The 20,001-nt window shown below is 47.1% G+C and overlaps 1 protein-coding gene across 2 annotated transcripts; it reads right to left on the bottom strand.

Moving 5' to 3' along the window:
- Positions 1–10,489: 10,489 nt before the first annotated feature.
- On the bottom strand, positions 10,490–19,764 carry c17h2orf68 (chromosome 17 C2orf68 homolog). 2 transcript variants are annotated; one of them, XM_041208999.1, is made up of 4 exons: positions 19,631–19,764; positions 13,873–13,988; positions 12,532–12,698; positions 10,490–11,531 (listed from the first exon to the last, which is right to left on the bottom strand). In XM_041208999.1, exons 1-4 carry the CDS (start codon positions 19,741–19,743, stop codon positions 11,409–11,411), a joined length of 519 nt encoding a protein of 172 aa, XP_041064933.1. In that variant the 5' UTR covers positions 19,744–19,764; the 3' UTR covers positions 10,490–11,408. The 2 variants fall into 2 exon arrangements, with proteins under 2 accessions (XP_041064933.1, XP_041064934.1); XM_041209000.1 differs by lacking the exon at positions 19,631–19,764 and adding an exon at positions 16,484–17,691.
- Between the last annotated feature and the right edge of the window lie 237 nt (positions 19,765–20,001).

Below are 20,001 nucleotides of genomic sequence, written 5' to 3'. Positions count from 1 at the left end.
TGAAATAAATAACATTTATATGTGGCTCAAAAATCAAGCAGAACTTTAACATTCCAACATTGTGTAAAACACCCATGTGCTGACGTTCTAACATACACCTCCCATGCAACTATAGATCTTTACTCTTAGAAACCAGGAATCTCGCGCAAACTGATGTAAACAACATTCTTTCAGCTGCCTTTCACTAAATTCTGCCCCGTGTCTACCATGCGCTTTGTCTGTCCCCTTGAATAAGCTGGTTCCGACTCCGACAGCGAATGTCTAAACACATTTCCAAGTTTCGTTATTGAGCTGCTTTAAGGGTCAGTCACAGACGTGGTGTGGAGCTTCCAAATGAATTTTGTAAGAACAGCTTGTCTCGCTTCGAAATCATGGATTCTAACAGCGCAAAGGGCCCGTCTACCGGTGCCAGGAGTCTCCCCGTTTGTTCTTATTCCCTTTCCCATGAAGAAAAAGATAATTATTATTCTTTTACACTTGTTTATCCTTTTTTTTTTAGAAGCTATTGTGTGTTCGGGTTCCACCAGCAGTGAGGCATTCTGGCCACCAAAATGTAACTCAGCAGCAGTGCTGGTTTTCAGCGCTATGAGAAGCGGATGAGTAAAATGGCAGGAGCTCTACTCCTGATGATTCCTGGCCCAGCCTGCGCTGTTTGCTGTGTGATAATGTGGTTATCTGCCCGGGTGCCGATGGCATGTGGAGTGGGCAGATCACGCCATCCGCCAGCGCCCAACTCTGATTTGGCTCCTGAGAGCTGCCACCTGTGACTTTGCCGGACCTCCCTTAGACAAGCGCAGCTCAAGAGGGGCCCCGGCCATCACCATTCACCTTTCAGGAGGGCTGCCTTTGACCGTTGCAGAGTTTGCGGAAGTGCGATGTGCTGTTGGGGGAGTCAACGTCAGTTCCTTCAGTCAGAAGGGAATGGGTGCTGGGCCTTTGGAAGGAGCAGGGGTGGATTGAAAAGCCTCTGAATTCACCACTTGCTCCCCAGTCATGGGGGCTATAGTTGCACTTCCTCTTTGACTGCAGCATGACAGGGAGATGGAGCAGAGGGCAGCTGCCCATAGATTGGAGAGAAGGAAGCCTTACCTAGTGTCTTCAGGGAGCAATTCTCCTATCTTAACCTCAGCTAGTGTCTGCAGTGGCTGCACTTCAGCAAGGAGGTGATCACAGAGCTGTGCCACCTCCTTAAAATAGACCTTAGCCACAGAGCAGGATGAGGACAGTGCTTTCAGTGCCTGTCAAAGTCACTGTGGCCCTCAATATCTACACCTCAAGATCCTTCAAGGCTTTAGTGGGACCGCAGCTGGAGTAGTGTGTTGGTCCCCTTAACTAAGGAAGGATATACTTGCCATAGAGGGAGTGCAACGAAGGTTCAACCATCTGACTCCTGGGATGAGGGAATTGTCCAACGGGGAGAGATTGAGTAGATTAGGCCTATATTCCCAGGAGTTTAGAAGAATGAGAGGTGATCTAATTGAAGCAGATTAAATTCTTGAGGGGTTTAGCAGGGGAGATGCTGGGAGGACATTCTCCCTGGCTGGGGAAGCTAAAAGACAGGCCACAGTCTCAGGATAAGGGGTGACCATTTCAGACTGAGATGAGGAGAAATGTCTTCACTCAAAGGGTTGTGAATCTTTGGAATTCTCTACCCCAGAGGGTAGTGGATGCTCAGTTGTTGAGTATATTCAAGACAGAGGTTGATAGATTTTTGGGTACTAAAGGATTTGAGGGATATGGGGATAGCGTAGGAAGTTGATTTAAGGTAGGAGATCAGTCATGATCTTGTTGAGTGGTGGAGCAGTCTCGAAGGGCTGAATGGACTACTGTTGCAATTTTTTATATCCTTATATTATATTCTGATGGATGGGAAGCAAGATGATGCATGGTTATATCATTTACACCTTGTACATCATACAAGATTGTGGGATGAAGGTGAAGTGGGACCTGAGAAGGTGCAGAAGGTAGGAACATATTGTCATCATGGATAGTTTCAACAACCCCAGTTGCCATGGCTTCAGTGACAATCTTGTCATGCCAATAATGTGGAACACTGTCTCCTCCAAGGGGGTGAGGACATGCAGCGATGCCTATCCTCCGATAGTCTTTTGCTGCTGCTTCCTGTTATGGGTCACCTTATCCTGCAAGAGAGAGGGAGCGTCAGTGAACGTGTTGCAATCTGTTTGGGTGATGCGTTGAATAGCTGAAAGTGCTTAGAAGCTGTGTGATATGGGTATGAGGCTTGCAGCAGTGGTAAGTGCATGAGGGTACAGTGGGACATATGAATGTTAGACATGAGTCATGTTTGCTAGTGATTGCTGATCAATGGGTGATGGGGGTTTGGTGCATTGAGCAGTGGGTAAGGCTAGTTGTGTGCCATTTGAAGATCCATTTACTGACCTTAACCACTCGTGTTGGGTCACTGAACTTTTTTCCGATATTATATCCAGATCCTCAGGGCTAGACTCCGAGCATTGACCTCTGGTTATCTAGTCCCATTGCCTTCTACGTACTTGTCTGTAAGGCCTCCAGCCCCTGTGGAAAGAGAAACTCTCTCCACCTTTCCAGCTCCTGTTCTAAGGGCCTGCAGTGCTGCATCTGCGGACCTTAGAGTCCCGTCTCTGGTCTGCTGCTCCATTGCCCTGGTTTCATCCTTCTCAGAGACTCTTCCTCAGTCTCCTCCAGCACCTGCTGCAGCCAGAATGCACCTCCCCTTTAAGAGGTGCACGCTGCCTTTAAGAAATGTGGGCTAACTTTAAAATTGGGTGCCAGCCTCGCAAGAACCAGCGTGTTTAGTGCGGGGCTACATGTTGCAACCATGGAGATGAGCAGGCAGCGTACAGTTTGCATTACTTCCATTGTGCATGGGATAAAGGAATATTGTGATCCCCCTCCTTGCCCTAACAACCCCCTGCATTAAAAAATGCTTCCAACCTTCATTTGAATTTTGAAAATTTGGTTCAAGCTGCAGCAGTGACTGTATCTGACAGTCGAGTGCTGAGGCGATCCTGTTTTGCGTTGAGTGCAGCGCAAGGAGCATTATTATAAGAGCTCAACATGCTGCCGGTTTCCTGATGTTAAAAATTGTGAATGGGTCACAGTTACAGACAATGCAAGCAAGACTTGATAATTTTGTTCTGAGCAGATCCCAGAGTTAGGGTGACATTTCTCTCTCTCACACACACATAACCTGACATGATGCTGTGGTTTACAAACGAATGTTTCAGTCTTACCAAACGTTCACATTTTTAATTCCAGCCTTATTCTGCTCGCCTAAGGGGTAAGGTGTGGATGTTTAGTGAAAACTCGTTTGACAGCAATCTCCTCCTGTGGGAAAGCACCTACCAACACTCACTATTCAGGCTGAGGGTGACAACTTGAGGTGATGTAAGGGCATCAGAGGGTGAAAATAGCCCATCAAAAGTCAGTCTTTGGTAGGAGTGTGGAGAACATTGGGAAGATGGGGCTGGTCATCACAGGGGTGCCTTAATCACATTGTACAGCTTTCAGTTCAGGGCTACTCGTTTCACAAACTCTGCACTCACTGGCAAAACCATTATGGAGCACAAGCAGCAAGGAGTGGCAATGCAGCAAGATCACTCCTTCGAGGGACATCAGAAGCGATGGCACCAATTCCTACTGAGCTATCACAGGTAATGATGACTCAGTGGGCAATTACATAGAGACTCAGACATACAGGTCAAGTTTCATTCCAAGTTGTTTTCCACTATCCTGCCCAAGCCAGCCTCTTCCCTCAGTGTCACCACCAAGTCCTCATATTCTCACCTGAGGTCCTCATACAGAAGAGTCGTCACTGTATGATGACCAGGAGAGAGAGGTCCTAGTTCATTTTCCCCATCTCCCACCCCAGGAACCCCTATCACCACCATAGCTGAGAACTGAGTACCGACTTGGAATGGAAATTGACCTGTATGACTGAGTCTCTATGTAATTGCCCACTGAGTCATCATGACTGTACCTTTAAGGTGAGGTGAGCATACAATACTGAACACTGAAGCCAGAAGTGCTTGTTACACAGAGTGTTGCCAGCTGGACTGCGCAATGATGTTCCCGGTGGTTGAAACACGCCACCTGCTGCACATGAAAATATCAGCAGGCTCAGCCTGCTCAAAATGAAACAGAAACAGAACACACTAGAACTGCAGAACAAGTGACATGTGCACCACACAAGTGCCAGGCAATGACCATCCCAACAAGAGAGAATCTAACCATCTCCCTTTGACATTCAATGGCATTACCATCGTTGAATTCCCCACTATCAACGTCCTGGGAGATATCATTGACCAGAAACTGAACTGGACCAGCCATATAAATACTGTGGCTACAAGAGCAGGTCAGAGGCTGGGAATCCTGCAGTGAGTAACCCACCTCCTGACTCCTCAAAGCCTGTCCACCATCTACAAGGCACAAGTCAGGAGTGTGATGGAATACTCTCCACTTGCCTGGATGAGTGCAGTTCCAACAACATTCAAAAAGCTCAACACCATCCAGGACAAAGAAGCCTACTTGATTGGCACCAGATCTAGCACCTTAAATGTTCATTGTTTCTACCACTGGCGCACAGTAGCAGCAGTGTGTACTATCTACAAGATACACTGCAGCAACTTGCCAAGGCTCCTTCGACAGCACCTTCGAAACATGCAACCTCAGTCACCTAGAAGAATAAGGGTGTCAGCCTCACGAGAACGCCACTACCAAGCGTGTTCCTGACTTAGAACAATATCGCCTTTCCTTCTCTGAAGCTGGGTCAAAATCCTGACACTCCGTCCCTAACACAACAGTGAGTGTACCCGCACCACATCGACTGCAGAAGGCTCACTACCAACTTTTCAAGGGCAATTAGGGATGGACAACAAATGCTGGCCTAGCCAGTGGCGCTCACATCCCAGAAATGAATCAAAAAATGTAGAATGAGTTACCTTTATTATTTCTGGTTAAAAAGCCGTTGACTAAAGCAGTCTGTGCCTATATGTAGCAGGACCTGAACAACATTCAGGTTTGGGCTGATAAGTGGCAAATAACATTTGCGCCACATAAATGCCAGGCAATGACCATCTCCACAAGATAGAATCTAACCAGCTACCCTTGAAATTCAATGCCATTATCATTGGTGAATCCTCCACTATTAAGATCCTGGTTATTACCAGAATGAACAGGACTAGTTACAAGAGCAGGTCAGAGGCTGGGAATTCTGCGGGGAAAATAACTCACCTCCTGACTCTCCAAAGTTTGTCCACCATCTAGGAGTGGGATGGAATACACTCCGCTTGCCTGGATGAGTGCAGCTCCAACAACACTCAAGAAGCTTGATGCCATCCAGGACAAAGCAGCCCACTTGATCGGCACCCCAATCACCACCTTAAACATTCACTCCCTCCACCACCAATGCACAGTAGCAGCAGTGTGTGTACCATCTACAAGATGCACTGCAGCAACTCGCCTTTGACAGGACCTTCCAAACCCGTGATCTCTATCACCTAGGAGAACAAGGGCAGCAGATGCATGGGAACACCACCACATGCAAGTTCCCTTCCAAGCCACACACCATCCTGGAAATAAACCTACGTTCCTTCACTGTTGCTGGGTCAAAATTCTGAAACTCTCTTCCTAACCATGGGCGTAACTGCACCACATGGACTGCAGCGGTTCAAGAAGGAAGCTCACCAGCACCTTCTCAAGGGCAATTAGGGATGGGCAATAAATGCTGGCCTAGCCAGCGATGCCCACATCCCATGAATGAATAAAATACATTTGCAGGAATAAACCTTCCACATGTAACTTTGAGTTATACAGTTGGCTGGCTTCGTAGTAGAGACTGCAAATGCCCAAGTAATGAATGAGAAGCCCATCAGGCCCAAACAGCCACTCCATTTTTGGTAGATCAACTCCACCTATTTACCAGGTGTGTTACTCCTCTCCTTAGAATTACTGTCCACAATATCTGAGTCTGATTCAACCAAACTACAACTCTATCACCAAAACCACCTACTTCTACCTCCCTCACCTGAATCTGCCTCGACCTCAGCCCAGTTGCTACTGAACTTCTCATTCTCATCTTTGCCAGACTCCACATTTCTCATGATCTCCTAGCTATCCCCCCTCTTTCTAGGCCTCTGCTATCAAAATCTTTGCTGCCCATATCGCACACCAAATCCTGCTCACTCATCATCCTTGGTCCTTGCTGACTTACACCAGTGCCCCAAACATTTCAGGCTGATGACCTTTTGTCAAAGCTGAAACGATCTAAAATGTTAACTCTGTTCCTCTCTCCACACCTACTGAGTATTTTCATGGTTTTCTGTTTTAAGCCCAGCTTCTCCAATATCTCCACATAACTGAACTTAATCATCCCTGGTATTACCCTAGTCTTAATATCATAAGAATTAAGAGAAGGTGTATACCATTCAGACCATTGATACTGCTCTGCTACTCAATAGGATCATGGATGATCTAATTGTGGCCTTAACAGTATTTTCTTGCCTGTCCCCCATAACTCTAGACTCCCTCATCGATTAAAAGCCTGACTAACTCAGCCTTGAATATATTCAATGACCCAGCCACCTGTGGAAGACAGTTCCAAAGACTAACAACTCTTTGAGAGAAGAAATTCCTCCTCGTCTTCATCTTAAATGGGAGACCCCTTACTTTGAAACTGCGCCCCCTCGTTCTAGAATCCCCACGAGGGGAAACATCCTCTCTGCATCTCCCCTGTCAAAGCCCCCACAGAATCTTATATGTTTCAATAAAATCACCTCCCATTCTTCTAAACTCCAATGAGTATAGGCCCAGCCTGTTCTACCTTTCCTCATAAGACAACCCCTTCATCCCAAGAATCAACCTAGTGACCCTGCTCTGAATTGCCTCCGATACAAGTATATCCTTACTAAAGTAAGGAGGGCAAAACTGGGCACAGTACTCCAGGTGCGCTTTCACCAATGTCCTGTACAGTTATAGCAAGACTTCTGTACTTTTGTACTCTACTGTACTCTCTCCAGGACCTTGACATCATCCCTAAGGTGTCATGCCCAGAATGATACACCATACTCCGGCTAAGGCCTAACCAGAAATTGTAAATTATAGCATGACTGCCTTAGCACGACTTTTGTTATTAAATGTACATAATTTGATTATAAGCCAGGTATCCCTTATGATTCTTAAATGCCTTCTCAACCTACCTCAACCTTCTTGACTTGCCACCTTCAAAGATTTGTGAATGTGCACCCCCATGTCCTTGTTCTCGGTTCTTGCATCTGTCTCGAAATAGTACCATTTAGGTTATACTGCCTCTCCATGTTGTTCCTCCTAAAGTGCATCACTTCACATTTATCCGCATTAAATTGCATCTGCCACATGTCTGCCCATTTTACTAGTACACATCCTCCTGAAGTTTGCTACTGTCATGCTCAATATTTACTATTTTGTAGTGTTCACAAGCTTTGAAATTTGTATCCCCTATACCTGAGTCCAAGCCATTTATAGTCAAAATGGCATAAAAAAAAAGACCATTCAGCCCATCGAACTAATGCTGGCTTTTTGTAGAGCTATCCAATCAGTTTCATCCGCAGCCGTAGCCCAGTAAGTTTATTTCCCTCAATTGCCTATATAATTTATTTTTGAAATCATTCATTGACCTTTACAACAATACACTCTTCCTCATATCCCTTACCCAATTTAATACCCAGGCTAACACCATCCCTTTAATAAGCTTCTGTTTTCCAAATAAGCCTGTTACGTGGCACTTCATCAAATGCCTTTTGAAAGTCCATGTACATGTATAAATATCTGACTATACTACCTTCATCGACCCTCTCTATTACTTCATCAAAGTACTCAATTAAGATAGTTGCGATTTGCTTTCGACAGATCTGTCCCATATTAATCTATGCTTCTCCAACTACAAGTTAATTTTGTCCTTGACGATGTTTTTTATGTAGCTTTCCCATCACTGATGTTAGACTGAGTGACCTACTGTGCATTGAATTATCTTTCCCTGGTTACTTATTCCAGAACTCAATTATCCTTTGGCTGAAAAAATTACATCTGACTATCCTATTCCTCTGGGAATTAAACCTTCACCAGAATAAATATTCTGTTGGGTCAGTTTGGTGAATTGTCTTCATAACCTTGAAAATGTCAATGAGGTCATCTTAAAGTCTTTACTTTTCCAAAGGAAACAAGTTCTTACTGTATTCTCCGAGCTTAAATTCCCGATTTCCAGATTAATTTCTGTTGCTATCTCCTGAAGACAGTTTCTGTCCTAAGATTAGGTGTCCAGACTGTACTGGGGGGTGACCAGTGTCCGTTACAAGAACCACACAACTTAGATTTGTAGAAGCACATTATTAAGGATGCAGCCTAATGTCAGTAAGAACATCAATTAATGTTTGCTGCACCGTTTTGTTCCATTTACTAAGGAGCCTAGAGCCACAGTGCAAAACAGCACCGAGACTTAAATTAGCAAGGAAGACATGTAAAACTGGACCAAACGATTGGAACCTTGATATCACATTTAACCCCAAGTTGAGCTTCCGACCACCTTTCTGCACCATCACTAAGACTGTTTATTGACCAAGACATTGCTCGTCTCAGCCCCACTGCAGCTCAGTTGCTGCTGAAACCCTCACCCATGCCTTTGCTACCTCCAGACTTGACTATTCCATGACACTCCTGGCTGGCTCCCATAAACTTGAGGTCATTCAAAACTCTGCTGCCCATTTCCCAATTTGCACAAGACCTGAGCCCCTATCACCCCTGTGCTGCTGTCCTACATTGACTCCTGGTTATAGAAACACCTCCATTTTAAAATTCTCATCCTTCTTTTCGAATCGCTCCATGGCCTCACCCCTCCCTATCTCTGTAATCTCCTCCAGCCCAACAGCACTCCAAGATCTCTGCGCTCCTCCAATTCTGGCCTTGTGAAGTGCCTTGGGGTATTTCATTTACGTTAAAGGTGCTATATAAATATGTTATTGTTGTTGTAGGGGGCATCAAGTTTGGGTTTAAGAACCTTGAGATTTGTGGAAGAAGAGAAAACCTGAGGAAGGTAAGGAATACCTGTGAAAAATTGAGTAAGAGCAGGAGATAAACTTCAAACGGAGTGATGATTCGGAATTGGGGAGGGCGTGTTGGACAGGGCACCCGCACTTAAACCTTTCTACAGATGGACACAATATGCAAACCTTTTAGAAACGTACAAAGTTTATTTGACATATGGCAGAGTGCTGGGGTTAAGAAGGAACAGGAAACAAATTCATATCAGAACAATTTTCTATACAGACCTAGGATCAAAATACACCCTAACCAAATAAAATCATTAATATGTTTAGCAAGACGTTCTTGAAAATTTCAACCAAGGCAGAAGACTGTGGTTGGAAAGGAATAATGTGCATTCCAATCATGCCTTTCATCACCACGGGATGTTCCAAAGTGCTTCACAACAAATGAAGGACTTTTGTCACTGTTGTAATGTAGGAAAATGCAAACAAACAGGACAGTAGTTGAGCTATCACATCAGACGTAGTTCCAAGACAATTTTTAAAAATCTGCAATTTGTTTTCTTTTACATCTCATTGAAAACAGAAGTTTGATACCACACATTTTACTTTCTGGCAGGGAGGATACAAGACACTGGGTCAGATGAACCCGATCTTGTGAGTTTATGGTGTCTGTTACAAACAAATTGAGTTCCCTGATGGGAACTCTATACACTGTCCATTGTAACACTGAACAAGATCAGGAGGGTCCCAAGTCTGACCTATGCTGAGTTTTTGACTCTTAGCTGGAGTGACAGGGATACCCAAACACGCCCATGCTTGTTGGCAGACGGCTCAACGGGATATAGTTCAGGAGCAGGAACTATGGTTGAATTTTCTTTCCTCTGACCCCACCTTATCCTGTCCCGGTCGGGTCAATCTTAGCGCCTCATCCCGAACTGCAACTGGGATTGGCGAATTGAATATGAACCAAGGATCAAACCTGCCCTGTGTGGTCCAGCACCAAGATAACCACTCACTGTACCATCCGGGAAAGGGGGGAGACAACAGTTATTTTGGGTAAGAATCAGCATTTATCCTGGATTCTTCTCACCTTAAGTAAAACATATGCACAATATGAATTCAAGAGGCTCCTTTCTCTTTGTCAGCTGCTGGGCTGATAATGCAATGGTGGGAGCCCATTCTCTGTACTGCTGAGTGTGGTGACCTGAGCTCTGTAACTTGGCTGTGCACTCTGATATAGCTGGATAGCTGGGAGCCTTACACAGACCGTGCAATAATTTTGCACAATAATGTTATATTGTGGCTCTTCTCATATGCAGCTGTGCCCCTTTTAAATAAAAAGTTCTCCAGCCCTGGACTGCTTTGTCCCCAGCCACCCACTGCCATTTCTATGCCTATGAACAACCCCTGCCAACTATACCGCGCTCCCCCACACCCCCCCCCACCCCCCCACTCCACCCCCCCCACCCCAACCACCCAAAGCACCGCTAGTGCTCATGAGATAGCCAGCAGACCTTTATCAGCTGCTGGTGACTGAAATTATGCACCCTCTTTTTCCCTAATACTTGTCCTGCACAACTTCCTGGGAGTAGCAGGAAATGATGGGGGTGAGACAGTATTGTCCCCTTGTGGGTGAGGGCTGCTCACTTGGCACCAAGTACTGCCCCATCGCACGAACATTGAAACACCATCAAAAAATTTCAACAGGGAAGCTCTCCTCAGCCAAGTGCTTTTGAGTGGAAATCACTGGACACAGCCATTCCAGCCCTGGTGGCCGGAGCTAACCTTATACAATGATCATAAAACCATCCCTTATGCTGCACAGTTTCTTCTAGACATTATTCAAGGTGACAGTCTCCCTGTTCCTTGTACTCTAGCAGTCAGCAATTGAATGAAGTAGTACCGGGACTATAACTATCTTACAATCCTTTTATTCCAGCACCATGCCAAATTGCAGAATGGGATAACATAGAAATCCTGCTAATGCTTCTTTCTGAAGTGGGCGATCTTGTTCAGGAATACTGGCAATGGCCAAGATTGTTAACAAATAAAACCCTAACACTTTTGTATCAATCATTAATTCCGAAGGTAATATTGTACCACCAAGTTTATGTTTGTTTAACACTGTGCACAGTGGATTGTGGAGCCTGTCTTAAATATATATCCAGTAGGGTCGCACCCACTGTATTTTTCAGTTAGTCCAACAATGTGTGTTGTCTCCTTCAGGAATTCAAGTCACCTTCTTTTCCTGTTTTCCTTCCCTCTTTCTTGATCAAGATGTCCCTGCGACAGTTGCTGTAGCCTCGGGACCTTGAATCTCTTCACACTTCATTCTGGAATTGGGGATAAAACAACACAAACACAAAGAACGAAACTGGACTCCGGCCACACTCAACGCTTTGAGACCCTCTTTTCAATTTCCTCCTGGATTCGCAGTCTCAGTGCTTCTTTCATCAGTGGCTCCAGGCTATTCTTATTCCCAATTTTTTCTGCCACTTTCTTGGGATCATCACCCTGCAGTGAGAGAAAAATTAAAGGCAGTCATTGCTCCCTGCAGTCTCTCCTGCTTTTCGCGCCCTGTTCTCTCTTTCATAGGATCAGCCAGCATGGGAGAGGGTGCAGCCCATCGTGCCTGCGCCAGCTCTTTGGAAGGGCTCTCTCATTTAGTTCCACTCCCCTGCTCTTTCCCCGTGTTTGTCCGTGTGAACCGTGGCTCAGTTGGTAGAACTCTGGCCTCTGGAATCACAAGGTTCTGGCTTCAAGGCCCATTCCAGGGCTTCAGCACAAAAATCAAGGCTGGTGCTGCACTGTTGGAGGTACCGTCTTTTGGACATGATGTTTTAAACCAAGCTCCCGTCTGCCTGCTTGGGTGGGTGTAAAAGATCCCGTGGCACCATTTCGAAGAACTGGGGAGTTATCCCCGGTGTCCTTGCTAATATTGATCCATCAATCAACATCGTTTGCTGTGTGCAAATTGGCTGCCATTACAACAGTGACGACACTTCAAAAAGTACACCACTGGCTGTAAAGCGCTTTGAGACATCCTGTGGTTGTGAAAAGCAATAAATGCAAGTCTTGTTCTTTCCTGTTGGCCCTGTGAATCTTCCTTCTTTACTATTAATCCAATTCCCTTTCAGAAGTTATTACAGAATCGCCAGTTCAGACAGTGCATTCCAGATCTGAACAGCAAGCTCTCTCCTCTTTTAAAAAAAAATTCCCATCTTTTCTAATATTTTTCTGCCCAAAGGCACTGGGAGCTACAGGTACCTCACCCCAGTGGCTATTCTCCCCATGTGAACCTCAAGACTGAGGCACAGACACTTTGTAGCAAGCCACTGGACAGTGATCACCAGTGGGGATCCCAGTTGGCTTGATCCTCTCAGGCTGATTGCAAGTCCCCAACCATTGCCCTGGCTGAGATCAGCAGAGCACAGAATCAAAGCTGGGAGGTGTGGGGTTGGTATGACACAGTACACTAGGCAGGGTCTGCCCTTGCACCCAAATGCCAACTCACTTGATGAATAATAACTGACGTGACAATTTTATCATCTGCTTGGTAATCCAGACAGAAGAGCTCAGTGTTCTCTGGCTCCATCATGGCGTTCTGAGGCTCTGGATCGGTGCCAGAGCTACTTTCACTTGATTCCTCACACTCAAACCCCAAGGAATTCTCCGCTCCATCTGCAAAGGAAACCACGATCAAAAGTAGAATGAATCGTTCCTGTCGAGACCGAACCTCGCTCTTTCAAACACGCCTCTCTCTACAAGTTCCTCTCCTCCTGTACTAACCTCCTGACTGAGGTACAGTTCATCAACATGAGCTGCCTTGCCCTTAGGTGACCGATTTAACCATGGAGGCATGCAATTCACAACAGGGCTCGTTGGGCAGTGATCAGGAGAATAGAAAACTCGCTCCTTTATCACTCCCTAACCCAGAGGCTGCCTCCGGCTACGATCAAACTCATTCAGCAGAGATCAGGGGTTAGTCTGGGGGGGCTTCCAGATCTCTGCTTGTCATTTAAAATTCTCATCCTTGTTTTCAATTCCCTCCATGGCCTTGTCCCTCCCTATCTCTGTAACCTCCTCCAGACCCACAACCCTCCGAGATCTCAGCCGATCCAGATCTCTGATTCTGGCCTCTCTTTTATTTTTTCATGGGATCTGGGCGTCGCTGGTAAGGCCAGCATTTGTTGCCCGATTAAGAGCCAACCACTTTGCTGGGGGTCTGGATTCACATGTAGGTCAGACCAGGTAAGGATGGCAGATTTCCTTCCCTGAAGGGCATTACTGAACCAGATGGGCTTTGATAACAATCAGTGATAGTTTCGTGATCATTATTATTGACACTATTCTCGACTGCAGATTTTCAAAACTTAACTGAATTAAAAAAATTATTGAATTTAAATTCCATAATTCCACCAGTTGCCATGGTGGGATTTGAACCCGTGTCCCCAATGCTAGTCCTCTTGAGCATCTCCGATTTTAATACTGGTGGCCATGCCTTCAGTTGCTGAGGCCCCAAGCTCTGGAATTCACTCCCTACCCCTCTCCTCCTCTCTACCTCACTTTTCTCCTTTAAGACACTCCTTAAACCCGGCCTCTTCGAGCAAGCTTTTGGTTATCTGACCGAACCTCTCCTTATGTGGCTCGGGGTCATGCTTTGTTTGATAACGTTCCTGTGAAGTGCCTTGGGACATTTTATTATGTTGAAGGTGCTATCGAAATGTAACTTGTTGTTGTTCCTTTATGTTACATTTACACACACAAATTGTCCTTTAAGTGTCATATCCCTTTGCATTAATATACTACAATTCCTTCCAGAGAGTCTTGTCTGTAACCGAGATGTTGTACTTACTCCTGCGGCGTGGATGGTATACCTCCAGGTCAGGCTTGCGAGGGCGGACTGGAGCTGGAGTCTGTCTCTTCTTTAGCCTCTCCTTTGCCTGTCTTACCTCCTTGTCGTAATCATCTCTGCAAAAGGAGCAGGCAGAAAGCTCTTCATTTATTCTTTCTGTCACCTCTTTGCTTTTGTCCCTTCCTCACTCCTGCCAACCTCTGCACATTGGGCCCCAGCCACTGCTAGCTGGGACAGCAACTTGCCGGGTACAGGCTCTTCGCATTGGTGGGTAAGAAAGGCCCTACGTCCATAATAACTAGGAGTGGAATCTGCCCAGGGCAGAGCAGCACAGGCAGCGGGGACTTTATCAGATAACCGAAGGAGCGTTGCCTGCAATTTTCTGCGCATGAATGTCAGTGGTTGGAAATAAGGCCTAGTGATCTTCCAAAATGCTGAGAGTTTGACAATTACACTCCTACAGATAACAAATCCAAAGCCAGTCAACCTCCTGACCCTCAGATTCAGTGGAACGACATTATCAACCTTTGAATACTGGAACATTTAAATGGGTACAGGAACTCACCAAGGCTCCTTAGACAGCACCTTCTAAACCCATGATCTCTACCACCTAGAAGGACAAGGGCCACAGACACATGGGAACACCACCACCTGCAAGTTCCCCTCCAAGTCACTCACCATCCTGACTTGCAAATATATCACCGTTTCTTCACTGTCACTGGGTCAAAATCCCGGAACTCCCTCCCTAACAGCACTGTGGGTGTACCTACACCACATGGACTGCAGCGGTTCAAGAAGGCAGCTCACCACCACCTTCTCAAGGGCAATTAGGGATTGGAAATAAATGCTGGACTAGTCAGCAACACCCACATCCCATAAATGAATACTGAAAAGCTGCAAAGTATTGAGGACCATATCTCATACCTAATCCAAGTTCCCGCCGACTTGCATGAATCTTAAGCTGCTGATACTAACAGATCTTTGATGTTATGGTTGAGGATTTAACCAGGACAAAGGAACAGTGACCCTCTCCAAACTTTCCAGGTTGACAAAATGTAAATGGACAACGCTTGTTGAATTGGTAACAAGAGAGTATGTGATACAATCACTGAATGGTTACAGCCCCAGAAGGAGGCTATTCAGCCCACTGTGTCCATGTTGGCTCTCAGCTCATCCTGTAAAGTCACCAACATTCACAATCACATCTGCTCCAGGAGTCTAACCAGACACAGGTATTTTAAACTGTAGGTAAACCAATGTATCCCACAGGGAAGGAGGCTGGCTCAATTGTTTCACGCAGCTTTCTTTTATAATTACTACCAGCTTGGATCCACTGATAGCATCCTCACCTATCCCTTAGAAGGTTTTGGGTTCGAGTACTAGAGGGAGAACTTTCAGTTGCCAATGGGCCTGAGCTTGGGGGCAGGAGTGGAATTCTCGCCTCCGGCCAGTGTTCCTATTCCCTGTCTTCATCCTGCACCCTTGGCCATTTTCCCAGAGGTGGAGGGGGGAGGTGAGGCAGGGCTATCTACCCGCAAGCGAGCTCCCCCTCCAGAATAGTATAAAGGGCTTTACTTAATTTCAAAGGGAAAAGAGTTGGAGAGAGGGCACCTGGAAATGGCGCCACCCTCTCTCACTTACCTGAGAGGCCAGGTTCTGATTCTTAGCTGCTGACCGGCCTCCTATTAGCCCTCCAGCTTTGAGAGTCGCCTGCCATCCTTAATTGGACAGTGAGCCTGCTCTCTGGCCATTAGTTGGGCAATTTGGGGAAAATTGCAGGTGAGTGTCTGTTCTCCAAAAAAAAAGTGTGGGTTTCTAACCCCCATTTCAATCTGACTGTGGGGTCCTGAAAGCTGCAGGAGAAAATCTTGCCCCAGGAATCAGTCATACAATCTTGGCTAAGACTTCACTGGAGTTCTGAGGGGAAATCAAGGCATCATCTACCTGTTCAGGTGGATGTGAAAGGTCTCCTTGTACTTTTCAACAAACAACAGCGAGTTCAGGAGCTCTGGCCAACAATCCTTCCCTTCAAGCCAAAAACAGACTGATCAATAATTCACCTCAACGCTGTGAAAGGGATTGTCCTGTGTGCAAGATGGTTGCAGCATTTACCTGCACAACAGCAAGGTACAGAATTTTATTACAAACAAAGCATTTAAGATGTCTGTGAGATTTGTGGATTTATATACTGCCTTTCATAACCTCAGCATGTCTCAAAACCGTTTCCTGCAAGTAGTTAGGAGGTGTCAGAACTGGTGTAACTTGGGCAGATGCAATAACCAATTTGCACACAATAAGGTTCCACAAACACGACAAGTGACCAGCTATTCTGTTTAGTGATATTGGCTGAACAATAAGGACCCTGGAGAGAACTTATTTGCTCTTTCTTGATTGCATCCACCTCACAGGAAAGACCAGGGCCTCAGATTATCATCTCGCCCAAAAGACGCCACCCACGGCAGTGCAAACCTTACCCCCACCCCCTCCCCCCCACTCAGTGCTGCACCAAGTGTCAGCCTGGATTGGGTGCTCAAGTTTCATGAGTGGGGCTTAAACTCACAGGCTTCTGATTGCGAGGCAAGAGCGCCACACAGTGAGCCAAGATAAATACCTGATGTGAGTGAGCATGGAGGTCTGTCTTTTATTTTGAACATGCAATGACGTTTTTCTTCAATTTTTCTACTGAACACTGCGTAGCCTTCACAAAGTAAAATTACCAAAGGAGCAGCTTAGGTTGCTTCAGTAGTGCCTGGCGCTCTGGAACCAAGGCTTTGAGGAAATTGAGACATCATTTCCCACCTCTCCTAATTTGGGGTGGCGGTGATATAATGGTAGTGCCAGAGACCCAGGCTAACGCTCTGGGGACAGGGGGTCAAATCCCACCACGGCAGCTGGTGGAATTTAATTTCAACTAATAAATCTGGAATTAAATGCTAGACTAATGGCAACCATGAAACATTATTGATCGTCATAAAACCAATCTGGTTCACTAATGTTCTTCAGGGGAGGAAATCTGCCATACTTACCTGGTCTGGCCTACATGTGACTTCAGACCCAGAGCAATGTGGTTGACTCTGAAATGGCCTAGCAAGGCCACTCAGTTGTATCAAACCACATGCAGCAGTTCAAGTTGGCTCACCATCACCACCTCCTCAAAGGCAATTAGGGATGGACAATAAATGCTGGCCCAGCCAGCGAAGCCGACATTCCGTGAACAAATGAAACAAAAAACTCCTTCCCAATCCTCTTCCTCTTCCGATTTGTGAACACATTGAGAAGTTTTGTGACAATGAAGAAGCACAGAATGATACAGTGATGAAGGAGGCCGTTTGGCCCATCATGCCTGTGCCAACGCTTTGGTAAACCTATCCAGTTAGTATCACACCCGTGCCCTTTCCTTAGAGCCTTCATGGAATAGTGACAGCACAGGAAGAGGCCATTCAGCCCATCATATCTGTGCTGGCTCTCCAAAGGAGCAATTTACCTAGTGCCGCTGCCCAGCCTTCTTCCTGAAGCCCTGCACATGCTTTCCTTTCGCATAATTGTCCAAATCCCTTTTGAATGCCCCAACTGAATCTGTCTCCACCACACTCTCAAAGCAGCGCACTGCGGGGCCCAAACACTCGCCGCGTGAAAAAGTTTCTCCTCACGTCTCCGTGGCTTATTTTGCCAATCACCTTAAATCAGTGTCCTTCTGGTTCCCGATCCTTCCGCCAAAGGGAACGGTTTCCCCCCTGTCCAGACCCCTGATGATTTTGAACACCTCGACCAAACCTTCTCTCAGCCTTCCCTTCTCTCATCCGAGGAAAACAGCTTCCAATCTCTCCTCTGGAAACTTTTTTTCCTACCCCCCCCTCCCCCTCCCCCTCCCCCTCCTCCTCCCCCTCCAGCTCAAAGCATTCATCTTGAAGCACTCAACTCCCACACCCCGCCACCCCCTCCAACTGCACAATTTAATCTGCTTGCGCCATCCCATACAATCCAGAAACATAAATTGCAGCAGCAATCGCTGGTCCAGGGGGAATTGGAACAAGACCCAATGGGTGAACAAGACCCAATGGGTGAACAAGACCCCATGGGTGAACAAGATACAATGGGTCAACAAGACCCAATGGGTGAACAAGACCCCATGGGTGAACAAGATACAATGGGTCAACAAGACCCAATGGGTCAACAAAACCCCATGGGTGAACAAGACCACATGGGTGAACAAGACCCAATGGGTCAACAAGGCCCCATGGGTGAACAAGACCCAATGGGTCAACAAGGCCCCATGGGTGAACAAGATCCAATGGGTCAACAAGGCCCCATGGGTGAACAAGATCCAATGGGTCAACAAGACCCATGGGTGAACAAGATCCAATGGGTCAACAAGACCCAATGGGTCAACAAGGCCCCATGGGTGAACAAGATCCAATGGGTCAACAAGATCCAATGGGTCAACAAGATCCAATGGGTGAACAAGATCCAATGGGTCAACAAGACCCAATGGGTCAACAAGGCCCCATGGGTGAACAAGATCCAATGGGTCAACAAGACCCATGGGTGAACAAGATCCAATGGGTCAACAAGACCCAATGGGTCAACAAGGCCCCATGGGTGAACAAGATCCAATGGGTCAACAAGATCCAATGGGTCAACAAGATCCAATGGGTGAACAAGATCCAATGGGTCAACAAGACCCAATGGGTCAACAAGGCCCCATGGGTGAACAAGATCCAATGGGTCAACAAGATCCAATGGGTGAACAAGATCCAATGGGTCAACAAGATCCAATAGGTCAACAAGGCCCCATGGGTGAACAAGATCCAATGGGTCAACAAGATCCAATAGGTCAACAAGGCCCCATGGGTGAACAAGATCCAATGGGTCAACAAGATCCAATAGGTCAACAAGGCCCCATGGGTGAACAAGATCCAATGGGTCAACAAGATCCAATAGGTCAACAAGGCCCCATGGGTGAACAAGATCCAATGGGTCAACAAGATCCAATGGGTCAACAAGGCCCCATGGGTGAACAAGATCCAATGGGTCAACAAGACCCCATGGGTCAACAAGATCCAATAGGTCAACAAGATCCAATGGGTCAACAAGACCCCATGGGTCAACAAGATCCAATAGGTCAACAAGGCCCCATGGGTGAACAAGATCCAATGGGTCAACAAGATCCAATAGGTCAACAAGGCCCCATGGGTGAACAAGATCCAATGGGTCAACAAGACCCCATGGGGGTAAAAGGGGTGGGCAATGAGCAAACACCTTCCTTGGTCCCATTCACAAGGATTGCTGTGGGGTGGATTATTTTGCTTCCTGCAATTCTTACATTGCATCAGAAAAGGTTGCCTTGGTTGAACCAGAGAGTGTTTGTAAGTCTCCATGGCTGGGCTACCCCCCAGAGCCTCTGCGCCCAGACAGATCTAGAGGACATGGACCAGCCAGCAGACTGTCAATCACCCTCAACCGGAAATCCCACCCACCCCCCCCCCCCCCCCCCACACCCGTCTCTCATTGGCCGCCGGCCCAGGAGGTTCCGCTTCCCATTGGCCGGCTTCACCGTCACTCGGATAAGATCGCCGCCGCTTCGGCAGCGGGCATTCCGGCTTTTCCTGATAGGTTCAGACCAGCCGTCAATCACCACCCCGACGCCCCCCCCCCCCGACCCCGCCCCCCGCCCCCGACCCCGCCCCCCCATTTCCGGTGACTCCCCCCCCCGCCCCTCCCGGTTGGGCCGGCCACCGGCCGAGTGGTGGGCACGCACCTGGCGATCTGGTTGCGGCGGATGTGGCGGACGAAGCCGTGGCTCATGTCGAGCCGGGCGGATTTGGCCGCCGCTTTGTCCCGGGATCCGGAGCCCTCGTCCTCCAGCTCCATCCAGGCCGGCGTCCGCCTCCCGGAGCGCGGCGGGAAATGGCCGAGCAGCTGCTTTCCCGGAGTGACAACCTCCCCCCACCCCCCCCCCAACCCACTTCCCCTCCCCCACCCTCCTCACCCCATCATCAACCATTGCCCAGAGCTGGCAGCAGCCACTCACTTGGGGAAACATGGCCTCTTCTCAAATCTCAGCAAAATAATTCCACTTCCTCGGCGGAAAATTCGTGCCGGTTCACTCCTTGCACCGGCGGGGGGGAG

The sequence above is a fragment of the Carcharodon carcharias genome, chromosome 17 (assembly GCF_017639515.1).
Source record: "Carcharodon carcharias isolate sCarCar2 chromosome 17, sCarCar2.pri, whole genome shotgun sequence".
In the NCBI taxonomy this organism is placed as follows: domain Eukaryota; kingdom Metazoa; phylum Chordata; class Chondrichthyes; order Lamniformes; family Lamnidae; genus Carcharodon; species Carcharodon carcharias.
Note: the sequence above shows the minus strand (reverse complement) of the source record. Positions and strands in the feature narration are given on the sequence as shown.

Coding starts and splice junctions, on each gene's coding strand:
- c17h2orf68 (XM_041208999.1), bottom strand. CDS start 19,743: ATGGAGCTGGAGGACGAGGGCTCCGGATCCCGGGACAAAGCGGCGGCC. Junction 12,699..13,872: donor ATACCATCCACGCCGCAGGA/GTAAGTACAACA, acceptor TTTCCTTTGCAG/ATGGAGCGGAGAATTCCTTG. Junction 11,532..12,531: donor CGTCAGTTATTATTCATCAA/GTGAGTTGGCAT, acceptor CTCTCACTGCAG/GGTGATGATCCCAAGAAAGT.